General features: G+C 47.4%; 1 protein-coding gene and 1 pseudogene across 2 annotated transcripts in view; both read right to left on the bottom strand.

Annotated features, from left to right (window-relative positions):
* The window catches only part of HK1 (hexokinase 1), a 65,320-nt gene that overhangs the window by 30,959 nt on the left and 12,833 nt on the right, over window positions 1–21,528 (bottom strand). Inside the window, exons 1-3 of one of the 2 annotated variants that reach the window (XM_019625117.1) lie at window positions 16,242–16,368; window positions 14,607–14,769; window positions 2,194–2,342 (exon numbers count right to left, since the gene is read on the bottom strand). In XM_019625117.1, coding sequence (XP_019480662.1) covers window positions 2,194–2,342; window positions 14,607–14,748 — 291 coding nt within the window. In that variant the 5' untranslated portion in view covers window positions 14,749–14,769; window positions 16,242–16,368. Of the gene's footprint in view, window positions 1–2,193; window positions 2,343–14,606; window positions 14,770–16,241; window positions 16,369–21,528 lie in introns of those variants that run through there. The other variant, XM_019625110.1, reaches the window with a different exon arrangement.
* On the bottom strand, window positions 4,530–5,194 carry LOC109372176 (60S ribosomal protein L21 pseudogene; annotated as a pseudogene).

The raw sequence follows: 21,528 nt of genomic DNA, 5'->3' as shown, positions 1-21,528 counted from the left end.
GTGAGTCTGAGTTGCTTCGTGGGCAAAATGGTGCCCTTGGTTTATCAGAATACTCCTCAGGTAGATAAGAGATTTCAGAAAGATGGACCTCCGAGACATATTTCTAACTTCACACCAAATGTCTGGAACAGAGGCTCCTGTTTCTTCCCTATTTTTCCACTGCCAGCCTCTCTCTCATCCCTGGGCCTTCCTCCTTGCTCACAGCCCACACATTTCCTCCCGACCAAAAAAAAATGTTTTTAAACAAAAACAATAAAGACAAAGACAAAACTCAGGCCAAGAGTGTTCCATGTTGCTAAAGCTGCAACATCTGAAGCCAGACTGCCTGAGTTCAAATACCAGTTCTATCGTTTATGAGTTGTGAGACCCAAGGGACTGGTTACTTAACATCTGAGCCTCAATTTTCTCATCCATGAAATAGGAATAATAACACCTACCCAAGAGGGTTGTGTGATGATTAAATGAGTTAATCCATAGAAAGTGCTTAGAACAGTGACTTGCATATAACAAGCACCACCTATTTGCTATAATACTACATCATCATCATCATCATCATCTTTTCTTTGCAGGCTGGTTGAAAAGGGCAGAGGAAGAAACAGATAGCAGGAAATAAAGTGGTCCTGGGGCTGAGAACATGGGGACACATGCTGAGAGAGATGAGGTCCCAGAGGCAGCAGTAAGGAGGAAGTCACTGTGGAAGTGACCGAAGCCAGTATGCACCTGTGGGGGAGGCACCCCCTTAATTTACAAACCCTGCCAAAGCACACAGGAGTGTCTGCAGCTCAGGGGGATGGTCCCAGTGGTGAAGGCAGCAGACAGAGGTGGCTCAACCCAAGGACCATGGAGAACAGAATGTGACAGGTCCGTGCTTGTTGCCAAATGGAAAGAGCAGGAGGCCAGCCCCAGGCTGCTGGCCGCCTGTATGGAGAAACAAGGCAGCAAACACTGGGCAGGATTCGGAGCCTTACCAGCTGGCAGCCTCCATGCATGCACTGGGTGAATGGGCCAGTTTCTGCAGCCCAGTAATGGAGGGATAAGCAGGGGAACCTCCAGGCAGCGACATCCAATGAGAGAGACAACCATTTCAGTGGCTGACTGAACAGTGGTTCATCTGTTCTAATGACGGTGTCACCTTCAAGGCTCACCGTAACACGGTTTGAAAAGCTCTGAATCAAACTCCCAGAAGCAGGGTAAAGGCCGGGATTAGCGCTTTTCTCGAAAAGGCAGAGCACTTGCTCCAGGTCCTACCCACATTAATATAGGAACAAAGTGGAGTCAAGAGGAAAAGGCTGTGGGGCCTCATTTCAAAGTCTAGCCCAGGATGAATGGATTTTTTGGACACCTTAGTCATGAACCTTGCCATGAACACACCCTCCCCACAGCAAATATTTGGCGATCTCTGAATACGTATCCTGGACAGCAGCCACGGCTCAAACTGGAGGAACCAGAACTTCTACAGAAGCCTGAGGAGTTGGGACATACAGGACACAGAAATGACTGAAAACCTGACTGGGGGCTGCCTGAACCCTGTCCACAGGGTCTTCAGGGAGCTAGGGACCCACCACTCACCGCAAGCAGACCAGCAGGAGAGGGGTGGAGAGGTCTTTCTGAGCATGGCCAATGGCCGCCCAGCTAGCAATGGCTGGCAGCCCTTCCAGGGGGGTGCCCCAAAGTGAGTGGCGCTTGGATACGAAGTGAGAGGGGAGGGGACCGTTTCCCAACCAAGGCATGGCTCTCTTTGCCTTCTGTGCCAAGGACTCACAGGAGGCTATTAAATCAGGTGGCCAGGAGCCCTTGATTAGCTTTAGGGCTGCAAACTCAAATTCCTGCTGCCCTACACCCTAAAAGGCCTGTACCTTTGGTGAAGTGGGTGAGGAGGCCAATGACTTGGGAGGAGCGTTTTCACCCAAGGGCTCTGCTAAACCATGCTGAGGTATGAACCCCAGGATCCTTGCGGAATGAATGCATTTACCCAACAGAGCTGTTGGGCCTCCCTCTTCACGACCTTCCTCCTGTGCAAAGTCCCCGCAGCCCCCTCCCAGCCACCAGTTTCCCCAGGCAGTGCGGTCTCTTCAGGCGGTCACACACTTCCGCCTAGGAGTCCCTCTCCACATGCATCTATGATGGACTCCGTCCAAGGGCTCAGGACACCAGTGCTTTGGGATCTGGTTCCTGGAGGGCGCGGGGACCCACCTGGCTTCCACTGCCGTGCATGATGTTCTCCGGGGTGTCATACATCTCAGACTCCATGAGAACATTCTGGTTCTTCTCATGATTCACTTGGACCCGCAGAATTCGAAAGGAAGACCCACCAAGATCCAGGGCAATGAAATCTCCCTTTTCTGTTTAGGGAGACAACAGGCATGGCATCAGATTCAAGGGTTACAAGGAGACTCCACACCTGGCCGCTTCTCGGCAGGGTCTGGCCATCTGCCTCCCCCACCACACAGCACTTCCGGCCAGAAAGCAGGAGTCATGCCAACCTCATCTGACTGCTGCCCTCCCTGTCCGGAACACCCACACATGCTCCCAGCCTAGAGTCCTGGGGCAGGTACCTTCAAGCAGCCCTACCCTCACTCCTGACACAGGAATGAAGTACTGACTTAAGCACAAAGTCCCACCCATCTTTCTCTACTTTCTTACCTTTTGTCAAAAATGGCACTGCTATCCATAAATTAAAAATAAAAACAGCATTTCAACTCAGAGAAACCCTTCCTCTGAGATCACCCCATAATCCATTTATTTATTTATTTATTCATTCATTCATTCATTCATTCATTTATTCATTTATTTCTTTTAATTGTGGTAAAATATACATAAAATTTACCATTGTAGCCATTTTCAAGTGTACAATTAAGTGACACTAAGTCCACTACCAATATTCTACAATCATCACCACTATCTATTTCCAAAACTTTTCATCACCCCAAACAGAAACTCTATAATCATTAAGCAATGATCCCCATTTCCCGGCTCTCCAGTCCCTGGTAACCACTATTCTACTTTCTGTCTCTCTGAATTTGCCTACTCCAGGTATTTCATATAAGGGGAATTATATGTCCTTTGGTGTCTAGCTTAGCTCACTGTGTATAAAGTCTCAAAGGTTCATCCATGTCGTAGCATATGTCAGTATTCCACTCCTTTTGGGGGCTGAATAACATTCCATTGTATGTACATGTCACATGTTGTTTATCCATTCATCCGCTGATGGACACTTGGGTTGTTTCCACCCAGAGGATGTTTTTAATAGAAGCCCCTCTTGGTCACATAAGAGTAAACCGACCTGACAGGACTAATGTGTGCAGTAACTGAGGCGGGCCTCAGCAGGACAGGTGATGGCACTGTATGCCGAGACCAACACATAGCACCAAGGGTGGAGGCCATGGGCACCAAACCATTAGGTTACCACCAAACATTATCCTACTTCTCATTAGTTACCCTCACACATGTTCCCACAATACCAGTTAAAATCTGTCCATTTTACTTCTGATGCTAAAGTGACATTCCCACTGTCCCAATGCGCATCACACCAGGGGTGACAGCCACCCCTCCCATCCTGAGCCCCAGTGGTCCACTAAGCCCTCAATCCTATAACAGTAAATACAAGTCTGTTTGGGACGTCTCATTTTCCTAGGGAAGCGTCTTCATTATTATGTATTTTTTGGTAACAGCATCACTGAGATACAATCCACAAAACGCTTAAAGCATACAATTCAATGGGTTTAGTATATTCAGTTATGCAGCTATCACCACAACCAGTTTTAGAACATTTACATCACCTCAAAAAGAAATCCTGTACTCTTTAACTATCACCTCTCAAGTCCCTCACCCCCACAGCCCTAAGCAACCATTATTCAACTCTCTCTCCACACATTTGCCTATTCTGGACATTTCATATAAATGGAATCATACAGTATGCGCCCTTTTACGACCGGTTTCTGACACTTAGCAAAGTATTCTTAAGGTTCATCGTGTCATAGCATGGATCAGTACTTTATTTTTTGTGTGGCCAAATAATATTCCACTATATGGACATACCTCATTTCATTTACCTGCTCGTCTGTTGATGACATTTGGGTTGTTTCCACCTTTTGGCTATTATGATCAATGCTGCTTGAATAGTTGTGCACACGTTTTTGTGTGGACATTTGTTTTTATTTCCCTTGGGTATATAACTAGAAGTAGAACTGCTATGTGAAATGGTAACCCATGTTTAACTTCTTGAGGAACTGTCACTATTTTCCAAAGTAGCTGCATCATTTTACATTCTCACCAGTAATACATGAAGGTTCCGATTTTTTCATGTCCTCAACACTTGATATTACCCATCTTTTTAATTTGGATTTGTATTTCTCTGATGACTAATGACAATGAGCATTAGTCATGTGCTTATTGGTCATTTGCATACATTCTTTGAAGAAATGTCTATTATTCAGATTCCTGGCTCATTTTATTTTATTTTTTTATTCTTTTATTTATTTTTTTTTCTTTGAATATTTCTTTGGGGGAGGGGACACCACGCTTCTCAATGAAGAGAAATATTAACAATAGAGATCTTTTCTTTTTACATTTATGCCGTGAATTCATAGGGAATGGGTTCCAGCAGCTCAGGCTCCTTTCCATTGGTTCTCACAGAGTGTGCTTGTCTGGGTGGGACAGGCTGGCGTTTCAGCTGAACCCAAGTACCCTTCTCTTTGGCTTCCTTCTTTTTCTGATCATTTTCCTTCACCTGTTTCAGGAAGCTGTCTCGGCTCTTAGAGTGGTTAATATGCTCAATACGAACATTAATTCTCTTGGCAAGCATCTTGCCCTTAACTTGTTTGTTTACGACAATGCCAACTGCGTGCTGAGTAACACTGTAGACCCTTCCAGTTTTGCCATGGTAACATGTGTGGGGCATTCCTTTTTGAACAGTGCCATTCCTTTGCTGTCTGCAATATCACCTTTCTTGTAGATTCGCATGTATGTGGCCAAAGGAACAGCTCCATGTTTTCTAAAAGGCCGAGAGAACATAGAGCGGGTGTCTTTCCTCTTTCCCTGTGTGTTGGTCATCTTGATGAATTCCTGGAAGATGGTGGTCCCGGCCGAAAAGGCCCTGGCTCATTTTAAAAATTGGGTTATTTGTCTTTTTAGTGTTGAGTTGTAAGAGTTTTTTATGTTCTAAGTACAAGTCCCTATCAGATAGATGACTTGCCAATATTGTCTCTCATTCTATGGGTTGTCTTTTCACTTTCTTGATGGTGACTTTTAAAGAATAAGAGTTTTTATTCTGATGAAGTATAATTTATCTCTTTTCTTTTGTTGTTTGTGTTTTTGGTGTCTAAGATCCATTATCTAAGATCCATTGCCAAATCCACAAAGATTCACACCTACGTTTCCTTCTCAGAGTCTTATAGTTTTAGCTCTTACATTTAGGAATCTGATTCACTTCAATCTGTTTATTTTATGAGGTAAAGGTCCAACTTCTTCATTCTTTTGCGTGTGGACATCTATTTATCTCAGCATCATTTGCTGCAAAGGCTATTTTTTCCCTCACTAAATAGTCTGGCACCCTTATCAAAAATCAAGTGACCATAAATGTGTGGATTTACTTCTGAACTCTCAATTCTTTCTTCCCTCCGTCTTACTGAAATATAATTGACATGCTGCACTCTCGGATTCTGATCCACTGATTTATATGTCTTTCCTTGTGCTAGCACCACCTTGACTTTGTAGTAAATTTTGAAACTGGGAAGAGAAAGTTTTACAACTTTGTTCTTTTACAAGATTGTTTTGGCTCTTCTGGGTCTCTTGAGCTTTTTTATTTGTTAAAGTAATGGTTGTCTTTTTAAAAAAAATAAAATAAAACATTCTCTTTTATAAAGCTAATACATCTTTGTATTTGATTCCACTAAGCTGTAAGCTCTGACACTCTGCTCTGTTTCTGGAACTTAGAATAGGGTTTGACATACAGTAAGAGCTCAACAAATAGTTGAACTAACAAGGGTGTAAAGGAATGAATAAACAAACCAAAGAACTCTTACACCGACTATCACTGTTCTTAGCTGACTATCACTGTTCTTATCGTCTCTCAAGTTCCTTGAGGGAAGGACCACAACTTAGGGCTCTTTGCATCTGTCTCTGACACCCAGAACAGCTCAATAAATGCTTTGTAGCTGCTTGATCACAGAGATTGGTGGCCCATTCATTCACTCATTCTCTCAATTATGGCACCTCTGCTAAAGGTTCATTAAGCATGAAGCAGTTATGCCACTGGTTGGTAGGTTGATTGGTTGGTTTTTTTAAATAACAGCTTTACTGAGAAATAATTCACATATCATACAATTCACCCATTTTAAAGTATACAGTTTAGTACATTTTAGTATATTTACAGAGTTGTGCAACCATCACCACTAATTTTAGAAAATTTTTGTCACCCCTAAAAGAAATCCCATACGTACCTATCTGCAGTTACTCCCAATTTCCTCCCAACCCTTGTTATCCAACAACAACCACGAATCTACTGTCTGTCTCTATAGATTTCCCTTTTCTGGGCATTTCATATCAATAGGCTCATACAGTATGTTGTCCGTTGGGTCTGGTTTCTTTCGCCTACAATAATATTTTCAAGGTTCATCTATGTTGTAGCATTGATCAGTATCTCATCCCTTGTTATGACTGAATTGTATTCCATTGTATGGATACACTACAGGATGCCACTGGTTTTAAATTGCTTCTATGGTCTAAAGGAAAGAGACCAAGGGAGAATGCTAGGAGGCCAGTGTTACAGTTTCGTGGGAAACACTACTGCCGGGTTAAAACACTGAATTCCATAGGAGGTGGCTCCTCGCAGGAGGATAAACTACTAGAATAGCAAAAGCACATTATTTTACCACCAGCTAACATTCACGGAACCTTTCTATATTCCAGTCACTAAGTGCTTCATAAGCTTCACTTTCCTTTTAACTCTCTCAACCCTATGAAGTAGGTACTATTACGATCCCCATTCTACAGATGTACAAATAAAGGCTGGGAAGGTTAGGTGACTTAGCCAAGCACACAACCAGGAAGCAGCAGAACCAGAATTTGAATCCAAAGCCCAAATTCATAACCATTAGCTAAAGCTGCCTCCTAGACAGACCTTGAGGACAAGGATCCCAAGGATGGCCTCAGAGGGAGACTTCAGCACATCAAGCCTGGCTACATTCCTTTTGGGGGGCATCTTCAATATCCATGACTCCCTGCAACTTTTGGTTTTGCTGTGTTCTTTAGTGAAGATAATGAAAACTCAGTCTGTTAAACAACTATAAACCGCTTATGCATAAGGAAATAATAGGCACGAAAGTGAACACTGTGCTAGGATAAAATTATGGGTACTTTTTGTTTCAATACTTTAATTTACTGTTTTAATGTTTAAATAAACATTTATTCATTTCATGTTTTACACTGGCTTTCCTCATAACTTTTTGAAAAGTGGCATAGCCTGGTCAAAATCTCACTTTTAGTTGAATCAAAGGTCTAAGTAAAAGCAGGTTCTTGTGCTCAAGTTCAGGTGATGGCAGGGGAATTCCTGCTTATTGGTGTCAATGTCTACACTGAGCAGGTAAGAGCTTTCAGCACCTCTTGCAGGAAGGGGTCAGGTTTCAGGCAGCACCTTTGCAGGACCCATGCCTGTAGTGTTTCAAGCAGGATAAGAGAAATGGCCTCAGCTGCCTGTGATCTGGGAAGAACCTGGCCTTAGGGTGAGTGGGGCTGGCCCCCACTTCTGCAGCTCTGCAAAGACCCTTGCCCCATCCCAGCCTCCTGCTATAATCTGTCCACCCCAGCTCTCCACTGCTCCTTTCTTTTTTTTAAACAAGCACAGGTCAACAGGGTCCCAGGAAGTCAGGGTCAGAGAAGGTGACTAGAAAAGATGCCCTTGAGCTGTCAGGGATTGCACAATGCTAGATACTGAACACCTCATACACCTAGAAGTGGGAATTGATGGTGTAAAGGGGGTCTTTCCCTGAAGGCAATTTACAAGGGGTCATTGTCAAGCCCAGTGCAGCTCCTGATCCCTCCCTGAGCAGTGACCCTGGTTCCAGGGTGTGTTTGTGATCGCTAATAAAAATGGCAATTCGCACCTCGTCTATAAATCACACGTGCAGCTCAGGAAACATGGGACAAATATTAACTCACCTTCTCAGTTTATGGATTAGGAAACTCCAACGAAACCAGTAAATGACTTGCTCATCGCCACACCTGTGGCCCTACCTTTTCTTGCAAATACTGTGATGCTCATTATTTTTTATGGATATATGTCTCGTTGTCCTCAGTGGGGATGATATGCAACTTGAAAGTAAAGGTAATTGAACATGCTTACCACCCTCCCCTAGTACTGAGTTGCACACAGCAGGTGTCTGCTGTTGGTTCAGTAAGAGCTGCCTGGGTCAGATACATGGTCTGTTCAGTCCTATTCTCTGCCATGCAAAGGACACCAAGGAATGACTTCTGGTAAAGGCAACAAAATATCTGGTAAACGCTGTTGGCTTTATATCTGAGGTTGGGGGTGGGGCTGACCCCCTGCTCTAGCTCCAGGGGACCAATGTGTGATCCAGGAGCCTTCAGAGTCACCCACTTGGCCACAATGATTGGTTCAGGATGGGCACATGACCCACGTCAGCCAATCATCGCCCGCTCCAAGACCATCACTAGGATCACCAGCGCTGTGGTGAGGTGTCAGCTAGGGCTGCCAGGGCTGTCTCTGCCACCATAAGGAAGAGGTGGCCTACGGAAGAAGCCGACACAAAGACTGAAAGAATAAGAGACAGGCGAGTCCCTGGAAACAGAAGCCAACTTACAACTAGATTTCCTAGTTTTATGAATCTAGAATTGTCCCTCTTTTATATACAAATTGGAATTAAGGGTTCTTTCAGCTACAACCAGAAGGTGCCCGAGTCCAATATTCTTTACTAGGGAATGAGTTCCCCAAATACCTACTTGCCCTCATAACAAAGAGGGTCTATCATTCCCTTTTACGTAAGGTGTGTTCCCTGATTCAGAGCTGGGATGTCTAGTCAGCCCACTGCAGAGGCACCAGAGCTGCTGTCTGTGGGATCATCAGCATTTTGTGGGGCACTGGGGTGGGGATGATACAGCTTGCCTTTGCTTCCCCCTTTTTATCTGCCTCTCCCCCCTATAGCATCACAAGGATGACTGGATTCTGAGAAACTACATCTTTCCTCCAGGGTTAGACCTACACACCTAAGCCTGATGGTGGGGGTCCTCTGACAGGCCCATCAGCTGGGAGGGGCCTTCCCAACGAGTTCTTACAAAGTCAGCTATTAAACTACAATAGTGAAGAAGAGCATAATGACCCACTAAGACTCCTATGTTTCCAAAGTGCTTTCCTTTGAGCCACTTGACAGCCTGAGGCAGGTAGGGCAAGGATTATCTTGCCCATTTTACAGATGAGGAAATGGAGGTTTAGAGAAGTTATGTGACTTTTCCAAGGTCACACAGATAATGAGCAGCAGAGCCAGAGATGAGTCCACTATTCTGGGCGTTTATTTTTTTTCCTTTTAATTTCAAAGTCAGCCTCAGCCTCTTTTTGCATCGGAGGGCTTCCCTCCACCTTCCTCTTTAAATCTTTGGCCTCAACCTTCCCTTTTCCTGCTGGCGCCTCCTACTTGTGACGTCTTCCCACACTTCCCATTTCCACGGAAGCCAGGAGAACCACTCCTCTAGAGAAGGCTCATTAGACAAAGTATCTGAAGGGCCCCTGGCAACTCTCCACTTTCTAATGACAGCCATTATTACCAGCAGATAATGGAAAACAAACACTGGGACAGGTGTCTCTCTTGAGTCCAGGCCTGTGCTGGAATACAGGGCAAACAAAACCCACTTTCATGAAATGCCTACCGCTGCCCTTCTCAATGATTAATTCTGCACATGCGATACAGAGGCTTTCCCTCCTGTCTGCAGTGCAGCTACCTGATGAGCGTTCTACACCTTCATCAAAACCCAACTAGAACGCTAGACATTCAGGAGATGACAAAGATAGAATTTTGAGACACTCCAAACATCTCCCCACATAAGGAAACCGAGACAAAGAATGGTAAGTGACCAGCCCAAATGCTGTGGGAAAAGCAAGGAAATGTTTTCCTGCCTTTAGTTGGAAAGTACTGTGTATATTTGAGGCCCAAAAAATTAACTGTGACCACAAATCCAATATTCTTTAACTTACCCTTTGGGTAAAGAGCGTGCTAGGAACAAGGAAATATTCAACTCAATGTGTCCTCAAAAGCTTATAATCTAATGGGTATTTACAATATTTTTAGTGATAAATGAGAAGAGGAGAAAAAAGGGGAGGTTTTACAAATGAGACACAAAGCGATGTGGGTCTTATGAGGGAGGCTGGACACAGAGGGACAGCTATTCCCAGTGGCTGGTCAACTTTGAAAAGAGACGTCTGTTCAGCCAAGTCACCAGAGTAAAAAGGCTTCAAGATCTTCCTTCTTTTATTTATAATTCATACCTTTCCTACTTCAAAAAGAATATTCAGCAGTGAAAAGCCACTTTAGGGTTTAAAAAATAATAATGTATAGATTACTGAAGAGCAATTAAAGAAAAACCACTGCCCATAAAAAAAAATGTCCAAAGAGGAAAAAATTAATAAAAATGGGCAAATAAATGTATGAAAAATCAGTAGTTTCAAAATCTGAGTCCAGTCCACCAAGGTCAAGGTCAGCAGGAAAGTAAAGGCTTGTTTTTTCCCTTTGATTTGGAAGTCACATCACCACGTAAGGGGCATCTCTCCACTGAGGTGAGTCCAATTATCCCTCAAGTGGTTTGGGATTACCACTAATTCTGTCACTGACTAATTATATAGTTGAAGCAGTAATTAACATTTCAAAAAGGGGACAGCACCACGGTTTACCATGAAGGAGGCTGCCATTCTGACTACTCCAGGGGACCTGGTTCTTGGTTGATGAGTAATGAAGAGGAGATGAAGGTGGTGGCACTTCTGTCACCAAGTGGCAGGGACTAGACTGGGGCCAGGAATCTGAGGCCTTGGCATAGTGTCTGTATGGGGCAGCAGAAGCCATTCCAAGAGGAGTTGTGGGCCCTGGGGCACCTGAATTGAACCCACCAATGAATACTTCCTAGGAACAGGCATAGGAAGAAAGGCTATAGGTGTGTTATGGTTGCACTGTGTCCCAAAAAGATTTATGCTGACGTCCTAACCCCTTGGTACGTGTAAATGTGACCTTATTTGGAAACAGGGTCTTTGCAGATGTAAGCAGATTAGGATGAGGTCATTAGTGTGGGCCCTAATCTGATTGGTACCCTTATAAGAGGAAAATGTCATGTGAAGATGGAGACACACAAGGAGAGCAACACCACGTGATAACAAAGCCCTGAGGCTGGGGTAACGCAGCTGTGAATCAAGAAACACCAAGGACTGGGCCGGCCAAGTGGCATGGTGGTTAAGAGCTGGCTTGGGATGCCAGAGGGCCCAGGTTCGGATCCCACATATGAGAGCCAGTGACACTGCTCTCTATAGCTAAGATGCTGAACAACAGCTCAACCTGGAGCTGGGCTGCTGTGAGTCGCCAGCGCCGGCGACGGCATAGGCTGCAGCCCCTGCTGCAGTGGGTAGCCATGGGCTACCGTGTGTGGCCAGCAGCCAGCGTGAGCGGCCAGCAGCCGCAGTGAGCAGCCGTCCAGAAAGCCAGTGACTGGTCTGCCTCGCCTGGGAAGAGCGCAATGATGGTGCCAACTTGGGCCAGTGAAGCAACGTCCTCCTCAGCTAGACTAAAGAACAAAAGGACAGCAACTTGTCTGTTCCCCTTCCCCCAATTCCCCAATAAAAATCTTAAAAAAAAAAAAAAAGAAAGAAAGAAACACCAAGGATTGAAAGCCACCACCAGAAGGTGGAGGCGGCAAGGAAGGGCTCTATCCAGAGTCTCAGAGGGAGCTACTGACACCTTGAGTTTGGACTTGTAGGTCCCAGAATTGCAACACAGTCTATTCTTGTTTAAAGCCACCCAGTTTGTGGTACTTGTCACAGCAGCCTTGGAAACTAACATAGGGTGGAAGAAACAGTGAGGGGTGTTGGGAGAGGGCTGAGGTGGGGTGGCGGGGGCAAGGAAGGGTGCTGAGTGCAGGCGGGCGGACCCAGGCCCTCTGCAGAGGAAGGTGGTCCTTGTACTTCAGGGCTTCGTTCCTCCTCCCGCTTGCCCTCCCCCTCCGCCTCCTGCTCTCAACACCACTCTGTGTTCCTGAGAGATCCCATCCACACTGGAGAAGAGAGAGGCTCAAAAGGAGGCATGAGGCCCAGGCTGCTGGCTCCCAGTCCACAATCCCTGGGACAGGGATCCCCAGTGTGGCCTAGTCCCACTTCTGTCACCCCACTAAGGCACCAGTGAACGTGAGACACATCATTATTTTATGTCATATGAAGAAAGAAAATAACGTTGTCAGTAATAAAGATATGATTACTGTACAATGCCCTGCTGATTTCAGAGACATTCATATAAAAAAAGTATCTCAAAATAGATGAGATGTAGGGGAAAAGATCAAACAGGTCTGAGGAAAAGGCAGGTGAGCCGGGGTAAACAGGTTTCTTTCCTGCAGGACAGTCAGGGCCTATAGTACTTGATGTCTGTAATGAATCTCTAAGGGAGGGCTGCAGGTTTTTTTCCCAGATGAGTCTAAATTCTGAGCTTTGTTCTGAAGAGTAGCTGATGGCGGCAAATGGCTAGATTACTAGTGTACTTGGATCACACTTTGAGACCCTCAACCTGGAAATGGTTAGGGAAAGAGTGAGGGAGAGCACCCCCTGCTGAAATCCGGTCCTGGGAAGGGATGCTGGCTGGAGGTCAGGGTCAGGCTGAAAGGGAAAGCACCTTCTTTTGGGATAGCCCAGGGCCAGTCACACAGGATCAGGCGCCCTGCAGATATCAGGTATCCTTGTGAACTCTCCCAAACAAAGCCAGAGCAGGGGCCCTGGGGGCTATCCCACCTACCTCCCCTCCCCTTCCTCTTCTCTCAGCTGGCAGCAGGCACGCCTCTCCTACAGAACCGCTGATTCTGGAAGGGTTCAAATGCTCCTGGATGTGAGTTTCATCCAGGGCTGGGAAAAAGCGGACGTGAACTACAAAGCCAGACACATCAGAACAAAAACCCAGGGCACACCACACTCTGATGGGCAGAATCTCTTTGGCAGTTATTTTAAAAAAAAACTGCTGGTAACCAAGACCTCAAGGAAAACAAAAGGATGGAGGTGGAGTAGATTTTATTTGTTTGTTTGTTTGTTTGTTTTTAGCTGAGCCATCCTGCTACCTGTTGGCAGCTCAGCTCAGGCCAGGCATTAAACCACTGTTGCTCAGAGCTCAAACTCTTGAGCGAGCTCTTAACCAACTGAGCCACTCGGCCGGCCCCAAGGTGGAGTAGATTTTAAATAATCAAGAACCATCAGAGATACAAATGCCAGTGTGTACACATGAAGCAGAGCCCACCGGTGGCCACAGAGCAGACAGAGCCCACGTGTCTAGATCTCACTCGGGACTTCCAAAGACCAGCTGCAGGCCCAGCAGGACCTCCCCACTGAGGCCAGTCTGCTCCCACAGGCCGTGCACTGGCGCATCTTTCATGCACATCAGCTGCAACGGTTGCAGTTTTCCTGACATCCATTCTGCAGGCTACATACCAGATCCCCAAGTCACGGCTTGAAACGAGCCTCCAGAGCCGGAAGGAAATAGCTGGAGTGAGTGAGGGCCTCATCTCAGGGCATGTACGCACAACCCCCAGACAAGCTTGACTTCCTTCTCTCCCTCTCGCATGCAACAGGTGAATCCCTAGAGCTCAGAACACAGCGCAGAGTAGGATTCCTGCCCACGCTGGGGCAGGCACAGCACCCACCCCTGCAAACTACTAACTGCGAGTCCACCGAGCAGACTAGGCTGCGCCCTCTCAGCCTCCACTCTGCACTCTGTCAAGTGCAGGTGCTGAGCTCCCCAACTCCCCTCTGTGGGGCATGAGCCACACAGATCCACACCGACAGGATCATTTTTTTCCTTTATTTTACTTCCCCTCGCTATTTCTCCACGTTGGGGGATACCTTGATTTAGTATCTGTGAAATTTGCTCAGATGGGGACTTAAATCTCCCCTCCGAGTCTGCGACCCACCAGGTCACTAAGATTGCTACTTATTTGAAGGGAGGCCTTGATACCCTGATGGAGAGATTCTCCTAAAGTGAACTCTTCATTTGTTCTGCACCTTTCATGTTCCAGAGACATAAGCATTGGTTAAGATCTTACGCAGCATCTGTAATCCATAAATATTACCCTTTCTTATCACAAGCCACTAGGCAGTAAGGCCAGTGAGGGCAGGTCAGCCTGGTCCATCCTTGGTATCGCTAGTGCCTGACACACGGTAGATACTCAGTAGACCTATGTTGGATGGATGGATGGGTGGACGGATGGAGGATGGATGAGAGAACAGATGGATGAAATGGTAAATGAATAAATGAGTGGATGAGTGAGTGATTGTAAGGAGAGTGAGGAACCAATTAATTAAAGTTAGAAGGACATTTTCACAGAGTATTCAGCTCTTGGAGCCAATCTCTGGATGAGAGACTCACCTGAACCATCAGGAATGGACCTTACAAACGTTGGCAACATCTTGATTGTGGCTGTCGGATTAAAATCCCGGGAAAGACCATTCTTCATCTCCTTCTTGAAACGAGTCATGATATCTATCAGAGTTTCATCAGAGAGCCGCATGGCATAGAGATACTTGTCAATCTAGGGGGAGGATGAGAAGGGAGGAGAGTGAGGCCAAGGCTAAGGAAGGTCATTTCAGTTCAGTATGGCTGGGGGAGGACAGGGCAGGTGAGGTGTCCACCTGCCTAAGATAATCCAGCTCCCCCGGGCACTTGACCACCCACGCTGGCACATCACACGATGGGAAGTCATTAAAATGCCATCAGCAAGAGGGCTGCTCTATCCATGGAGTAGCCTGCTTCTTGCCTCTTCTCTGCTTGAATAAACTTATCCTTGCTTTAAAAATAAATAAATAGATAAATAAAGCCATCAGCCACGCCACTCAGAGCATACTTGTCAATGCTCTGAGCCCCAATTCCTCCCCTGTAAAATGAACCAGATATTTCCAAAGTCCCTTTCAATCCTTGAATGTTACATGGAGGTTGTCCTTCAACCCCTAAGTATATGCCAGAAGCACCTGGGGCCTCCACACGACTCCTTCCCTCCGTGAAAAGTGGGCTGGCTCATCCTCACATGGATGGTAGTGCCGCACAGGTTAAGAACGAGAGCTCCAGGGTCAGCCACCTGCGGTTCAAATGCCAGCCCTGTGACTTACCAGGTATGTGAATTTCAGTTTCCTTAACTAAAAACCTGAGATGATAAACTCACAGAATGTTGTAAGGTCAAATGAAAAGCACTAAGAACACAGAAAGTGTTCAATAAACAGCTATTATGACTAACAGGAGACAGTGGTGGTGGTGGGTTTCCTTGGGCATGATTTCTAGGTAGGTAGAAATGGTGGCCAGAGGCTGGAATCCTTCAGAACATGGGGTGGCAGGTCCAGAGCAGAAAGACCTTAACCCCACCATCCCCAGAAGGTATGGAGACAGCCAGCCCGCCAGGTTCCCATGCCCGAGTGCCAGGGCTGATGTGACCGTGCTTCCAAGTCATTCAACATATTGACCCAACCTGCTCCTCTTCCTGGGTACCCCCTTCTCTTCAAGGTTCCCAGGCTCCTAACCTCAGGCCCCCTAGGTTGTTCTTCCTTCATAGTATCTTCTAATGTATTGTCTTAAAAACATACTATGTGCCTGGCTCTGGGCTAGACACCTGTCCTCATGGCACCTGTCCTTGTGGAGTTCACCAGAGGTCACTCTGCCTCACCATTCATTCTTTTTGCCACTCCTTGGCTTAGGAAGCCCTGATAACCATGTGCATGGATTCCTGATTCCTGATTCATTCACTGTAATGGTTTTCCACCTTCAATCCCCTCCCTTCCAACTCATCCTCTACACCACTGCCATATTTGCCTTCTTAAACTGCAACCCTGGTCAATTCATTCCCCAGCTCAAAGCCTTGCAATGCCTCCCCATGTCCAGGGCACCTGTGCTTTGCAGGTACAGCTCCATGCTCTCTGAACTCTGGCCAAACCACCTCTACCATTCCTGGTAGGTGCTGGGCTTCCCCACTGAAATGCATTTCCTTCCCTTCCCAGCTATCCAAAGCTTACCTACCCTTCCATGTTCAGCTCAAATGTCACCTTCTCCTACAGATGTCTAAGGGACTGTAGGTAACACCTCCCTCAGCACTGATGTCTCCGCACAGTCTAGCCTGGATCACAGCTCTCTGCACCTGTCACCTCAGCCTCCCAGTGCCTTGCAAGCAGCCTTGCACACGGAAGGCTCCTCGTAAACAGAGAGACAGATTTATGACCCAGTGGGGCTGAAAAGACCTTGACGCTGATTTGCTTCTGAGAACGGCATCTCATGCTCACGTTTCAGGGTGGCTGGAAATGTCCTGACTCAAGGACACAGAGTCCCCAGTCCTAGGTCACTTCTAGCATATTTTGGTCCTAAGCAGCCTTCTCGCTTTGGTCTCCATGCCTTGTGCTCCCCCAGGCCCTGCCTGCTCCTGCCTCATGGACAATCAAGGCACTGGCTGAAGTCCCCCAGTGTCCTCTGTGGCCAGAGACAATCCTGCCCCCACCGCCAATCTCTTCCATTGCAACCACCTTTTCCTTTCCCCTTCGTGACAAAACAATGCAAAGAAAAGCAATCAGAAACCACTGAGAGCTGAAACAGAAATTGCCAGAATCGGGCCGGCCGAGTGGCGCGATGGTTAAGAACTCGCTTGGGATGCCAGAGGGCCCCGGTTCGGATCCCACATATGAGGGCCAGTGACACTGCCCTCTACAGCTAAGATGCTGAACAACAGCTCAACCTGGAGCTGGGCTGCCGTGAGTCGCTGGCGACGGCGTAGGCTGCAGTCCCTGTGGCAGTGGGTTGCCATGGGCTACCGTGTGTAGCCAGCAGCCAGCGTGAGCGGCCAGCAGCCGCAGTGAGCGGCCGTCCAGAAGCCGGCGACTGATCTGCCTCGCCAGGGAAGAGCGCAATGATGGTGCCAACTTGGGCCAGTGAAGCAGCGTCCTCCACAACTAGATTGAAGAACAAAACGACAGCAACTTGTCTGTTCCCCTTCCCCTAATTTCCCAGTACTGTTCCCAACCCCCCAATTACCCAATAAAAATCTTTAAAAAAAAAAAAAGAAATTGCCAGAATCACAGCCCTACAAGGAGACATACTCTGTTCTACCCCCAAGGCCAGCAGCACCGGATCAGCAGTCCTTGCTGCCATGGCACCCACAGTCTGCTGGGGGTGAGGCGGTCACGATATAAATGTGCATTAGAAGGGCCGGCCGAGTGGCTCAGTTGGTTAAGAGCTCGCTCAAGAGTTTGAGCTCTGAGCAACAGCGGTTCGAGTCCAGCCCGAGCTGAGCAGCCACTGAGCTGCCAACAGGTAGCAGGATGGCTCAGCTAAAAAAAAAAAAAAAAAGATTGTTTGTAAATGTGCATTAGAGGCCACAGGAGCACACAGGGGTCTACTGAGCTTGAGCCAGAGAAGGCTTCATGGAGGGGCGATATCAGAGGACATCAGGCACAAGCAAGAACAAGTGTGAAGGCCAAAGGCAAAAGAGGTTGGTTTGTGCAATGAACAGAAATATAAATTCCATATGGATCGAGCGCACAGTGTAAAAAGTGAGACAACTGGGGCCGGCCAAGTGGCGCGTTGGTTAAGAGCTGGCTTGGGACGCCAGCTCTGAGCAGCAGGGCTCCAGTTAGGATCCCACATGAGGGCCAGTAACACTGCCCTCTACAGCTAAGATGGTCAACAACAGCTTGACCTGGAGCTGGGCTGCTGTGAGTCGCCGGTGACGGCGTGGGCTGCCATGGGCTACTGTGTGTGGCCAGCAGCCAGCATGAGTGGCCGGCAGCCGGTGTGAGCTGCCAAGAGCCACCGTGAGGAGCCATCCAGAGGCTGGCGACCAATCTGCCTCACCCAGGAAGGGCGCAATGATAATACCAACATGGACCAGTGAAGCAACGTCCTCCACAACTAGACTGAAGAACGAAAGGACAGCAACTTGTCTGTTCCCCTTCCCCGCTTCCCCAAGGCTGTTCCTCTCCTCCAATTCCCCCCCCAAAAAAAAAAACCTAAAAAAAAAAAAAAAGAAGTGAGACAACTGGAAAGACCATCAAGAGCTAAATCGTGCAGGGCCTTATAAGCCATGTAAACATATTTAGACTTAACCCCAAAGCACAGAGAGCCTTAGGTTGCCTCTAATGAGTATTCAACAATGAGAAAGATTGAGCTGTATGCTGGGTAGAAAATGGGTGAGCAGGAGCAAGACCATACAATGACAGTCACACTGCTACTCTAGCATTTTGGACATGCCTCAACGGCCACGCTCCTCACCTTACATCATGATTATCTGTTTGCTGACATTTCTATCTCCTCTGATAACGTGAGAGTTCCCCAAAGAAAGGCAACATGTCGAAATAACCTTTGGAATTCACCCAGTTGCTTGGCACAAAAGAGGAATTCAATTAATACTGAATGCTGGAATAATACTTGATCGTTATATTGTGGTTTACAAGTGCTTTTACATCTAGTATGTCATTTAACCTTCAAAACAACCCTGTTCAAAAGACATTCTTAATCCCCATTTTATAGATAAAGAGACTGAGGTTCCAAGAAGCTAAGTGATTAGTTCAAAACACATAGCTAGGAGTCAGGTCTCATACCTGCAATCGTCCCCATCCCTGGGGGAAGGTCGGTCCCCCTATACTATGGAAGACAGGCCCAGGTAAAGTTGTTGAGGTTTTCCAGCTGGACAAGAAGCTTCTAGAAAAGGCAGGGCTCTCTCTGCATCTCCACAGACATCCTGCCTCCTAACTCAAGGTGTAGCTCAGCACAGGATACTGATCCGAGAACCCCAACATTTCAGGACAGCCAAGCCAAATCCAAATAGAGCCTAGAAGCTCCAGTAAGAAGGGGTGGGGACAGGGAAGAACCTGGTCCCCAAGTGTCTAAAGAAGGAGGGCATTCCTCCTCGGGCTCAGGTTTATGAATCATCACGTGGTACAACCTCTCTCCAAAGAGATGTGGAAACCGGGGCCCAAAAGAGGGCACGACTTGGAGCAAAGCTGGCACTGAACGTGAGGCCTCCTGGATCTCATGTGAATGAGGATAAGCTGAGGGGAGCCCTTTCCTTAGGCGCTCAGGAGGGGCCTCTGAACCAGCAGAGATCCTGGGGTTGGGGCTGACCAAGGACCCCCCACCCTGCCCAGCACCTCCCTGAACGAGGGGCCTCTCCCTTGTTCAGACCAGCCCTGCCTGGCAGCTGGCTGGGCTGCCACGGTCCACCTGGCAAAGAGGCTGAGAACGGGTGGTGGTACAAGGAGGTAGGAAAGGAGGGCGCCAGGAAAACCACTCCTGCCCGTTGGTTCCAGATGTTGGTGTGGCTGCGCTCAGTAAGAGCGCTGCTATTTCTCACAGAAGGTGGGGCCCGAAGCCCAGCACGGGTGAGACGGCCAGAGGATACAGACCTGGAAAAAGGTCTTTCTATTTCTGTCCCCTGAATACCACATCCCCAGATCTTTTCCTCTCCTCCTTCTCTCTCACTCTCACACTTCTACAATCCTCCTTCTCTTAGGATGCTCCCTCCAAACTGCTGCTGCTTCACTGCTCTGGCCAAACGCTGGTGCCCAAAGAATCCCTCCTGTGCCTCAAACCTCCTGCTCTACATTTTTGGTCAAGTGAGGGCACAGCACAGCACCTCTTCTGGCAGCTTCAAGCTGCAAGCCCCAGGCTTTGGGACATCTGTCCTAAGATGTCTGTCCTAAGACGGAGGCTTCCAGGAGTCATGATAGGGACCCCTGGGCCCCCAAGGGCTCGCTCTTGCACATGGGTTGTCTGATACAAACATGCAAGACTCTGGTCAGACTTGGAAGAAAATGGGGAGGTGCCAGGACCCCAACACAACAAGCCGAGTGGGGTCCTGAAGATGGTTGGCCAAGGCTGACAAGGACCCCGGGTCTAGCCTCCAGGACCTCTTTCACTTGAAGCGAAGAGCCCTTTTCATAAGGGCAGGAGCCAGGCTGCCTGCACAGGGCAGGCACTCTTGACCAAATACTGTGCAAGTACTCGTCTCAGATGGTCCCTCTTTCAGACCAAGGGGGCCTGAAAGAGCTCAGCAGCTCCAGAGGCTGGAACACAGTGGAGACAGCTCAGGAGACATCGGAAGAGAGAACACAGCCTCGCCAAGTCTCCTGGCCCAGAGCCATCCAGCTAATGGACAAACCCATGGGCCCCCGGAACTGGGCTAAACTTAAGCATTTCTATGCCCAACCCCAGCCCTCCTGCTGCTCCCAAGAGAACACACACAAAAAACCAATTCATGACCAGACATGCCCAAGTGAACAGGCCAGTCGTGGCAGGAGGCGTAACCACTGGTGGCCCAGGCATTTTGACCCCCTGCGGAAGGGGGCACGGCCATGGAAAATTTTCACTCCCTTTCTTGTCCTCACCCGTGAAGATCAAGAACAGGGCAGAGCAATAGGAGTGACTGAAGGTGCTGGGTGCAAGGCCTTGACAATGAACTTTCCAAGCGAGACACTTTACTTGCAAAGGAAATTGGGGAGCTGACAGTGAAGGGTTCAGAAGGTCTCTTGCATAAGGGCAGGAAAGATTTCAACATCAGATTCACTTCTCTTTCCTAGACTGACTTAGGAGAGAATGAGTCCTGAGTGATTAATATTATTTTAATAACAGCTCACATTTGCAGAGGGCTTTCCCATTTACACACAGGTCTCTCCCATACATTAGTCCATTTGGATGTCATAGAAAGAGGAGAGGAGCTCATGGATGCCAAGTGCCGGGCAGAAGCAGGTGCTTAATATGTTAGTTCCCTTTCTTCAGGCACAACGACCCAGTGAAGTCGGCAGGAAGGATATCATCACCTCCATCTTATAGTAGAGGAAATTGAGACCCATGACTCATGCAAAATCACATGGTTTATAACTGGCAGCCTCCAACCTCTCGTTTTGGGATTCTCCTTATACATTTCCATTCTTTCTCATGTGGTAGGAAGAACACCGAGCCACAGACAGAAAGAGATGGGTTCAAATCCAAGATCTGCCATTTATTAGCTGTATGACTTTGGAGAAGTTATGTAACAGCTCTGAGTCTTGCTTTCTTCACTTTTAAGATGAGGATAATACTACATTCACCTCAGACAGCTTTGGGGAAAATGTTAAAATGTGCCAAGAACAAAGCAAGCACCAAAATCATCTCCCACCTTCCTATCTAAATGAGCAAAAGGGAGGCCATCTCCCTCCTTTCCCTGTCTCGCTGACATAATCGTATCTCCCTAACTCTACCTAAATACCTAGAAGAATGCATTGATTACCAAATGTTATTGGCCCATTTGTAGAAAACTAAAGGTAGGTGGCACTATCCCTGA

Source organism: Hipposideros armiger, unplaced genomic scaffold (assembly GCF_001890085.2).
Source record: "Hipposideros armiger isolate ML-2016 unplaced genomic scaffold, ASM189008v1 scaffold_15, whole genome shotgun sequence".
Classification (NCBI taxonomy): domain Eukaryota; kingdom Metazoa; phylum Chordata; class Mammalia; order Chiroptera; family Hipposideridae; genus Hipposideros; species Hipposideros armiger.
The sequence above is the reverse complement of the archived record's forward strand: the minus strand, read 5'-3'. Positions and strand labels throughout refer to the sequence as shown.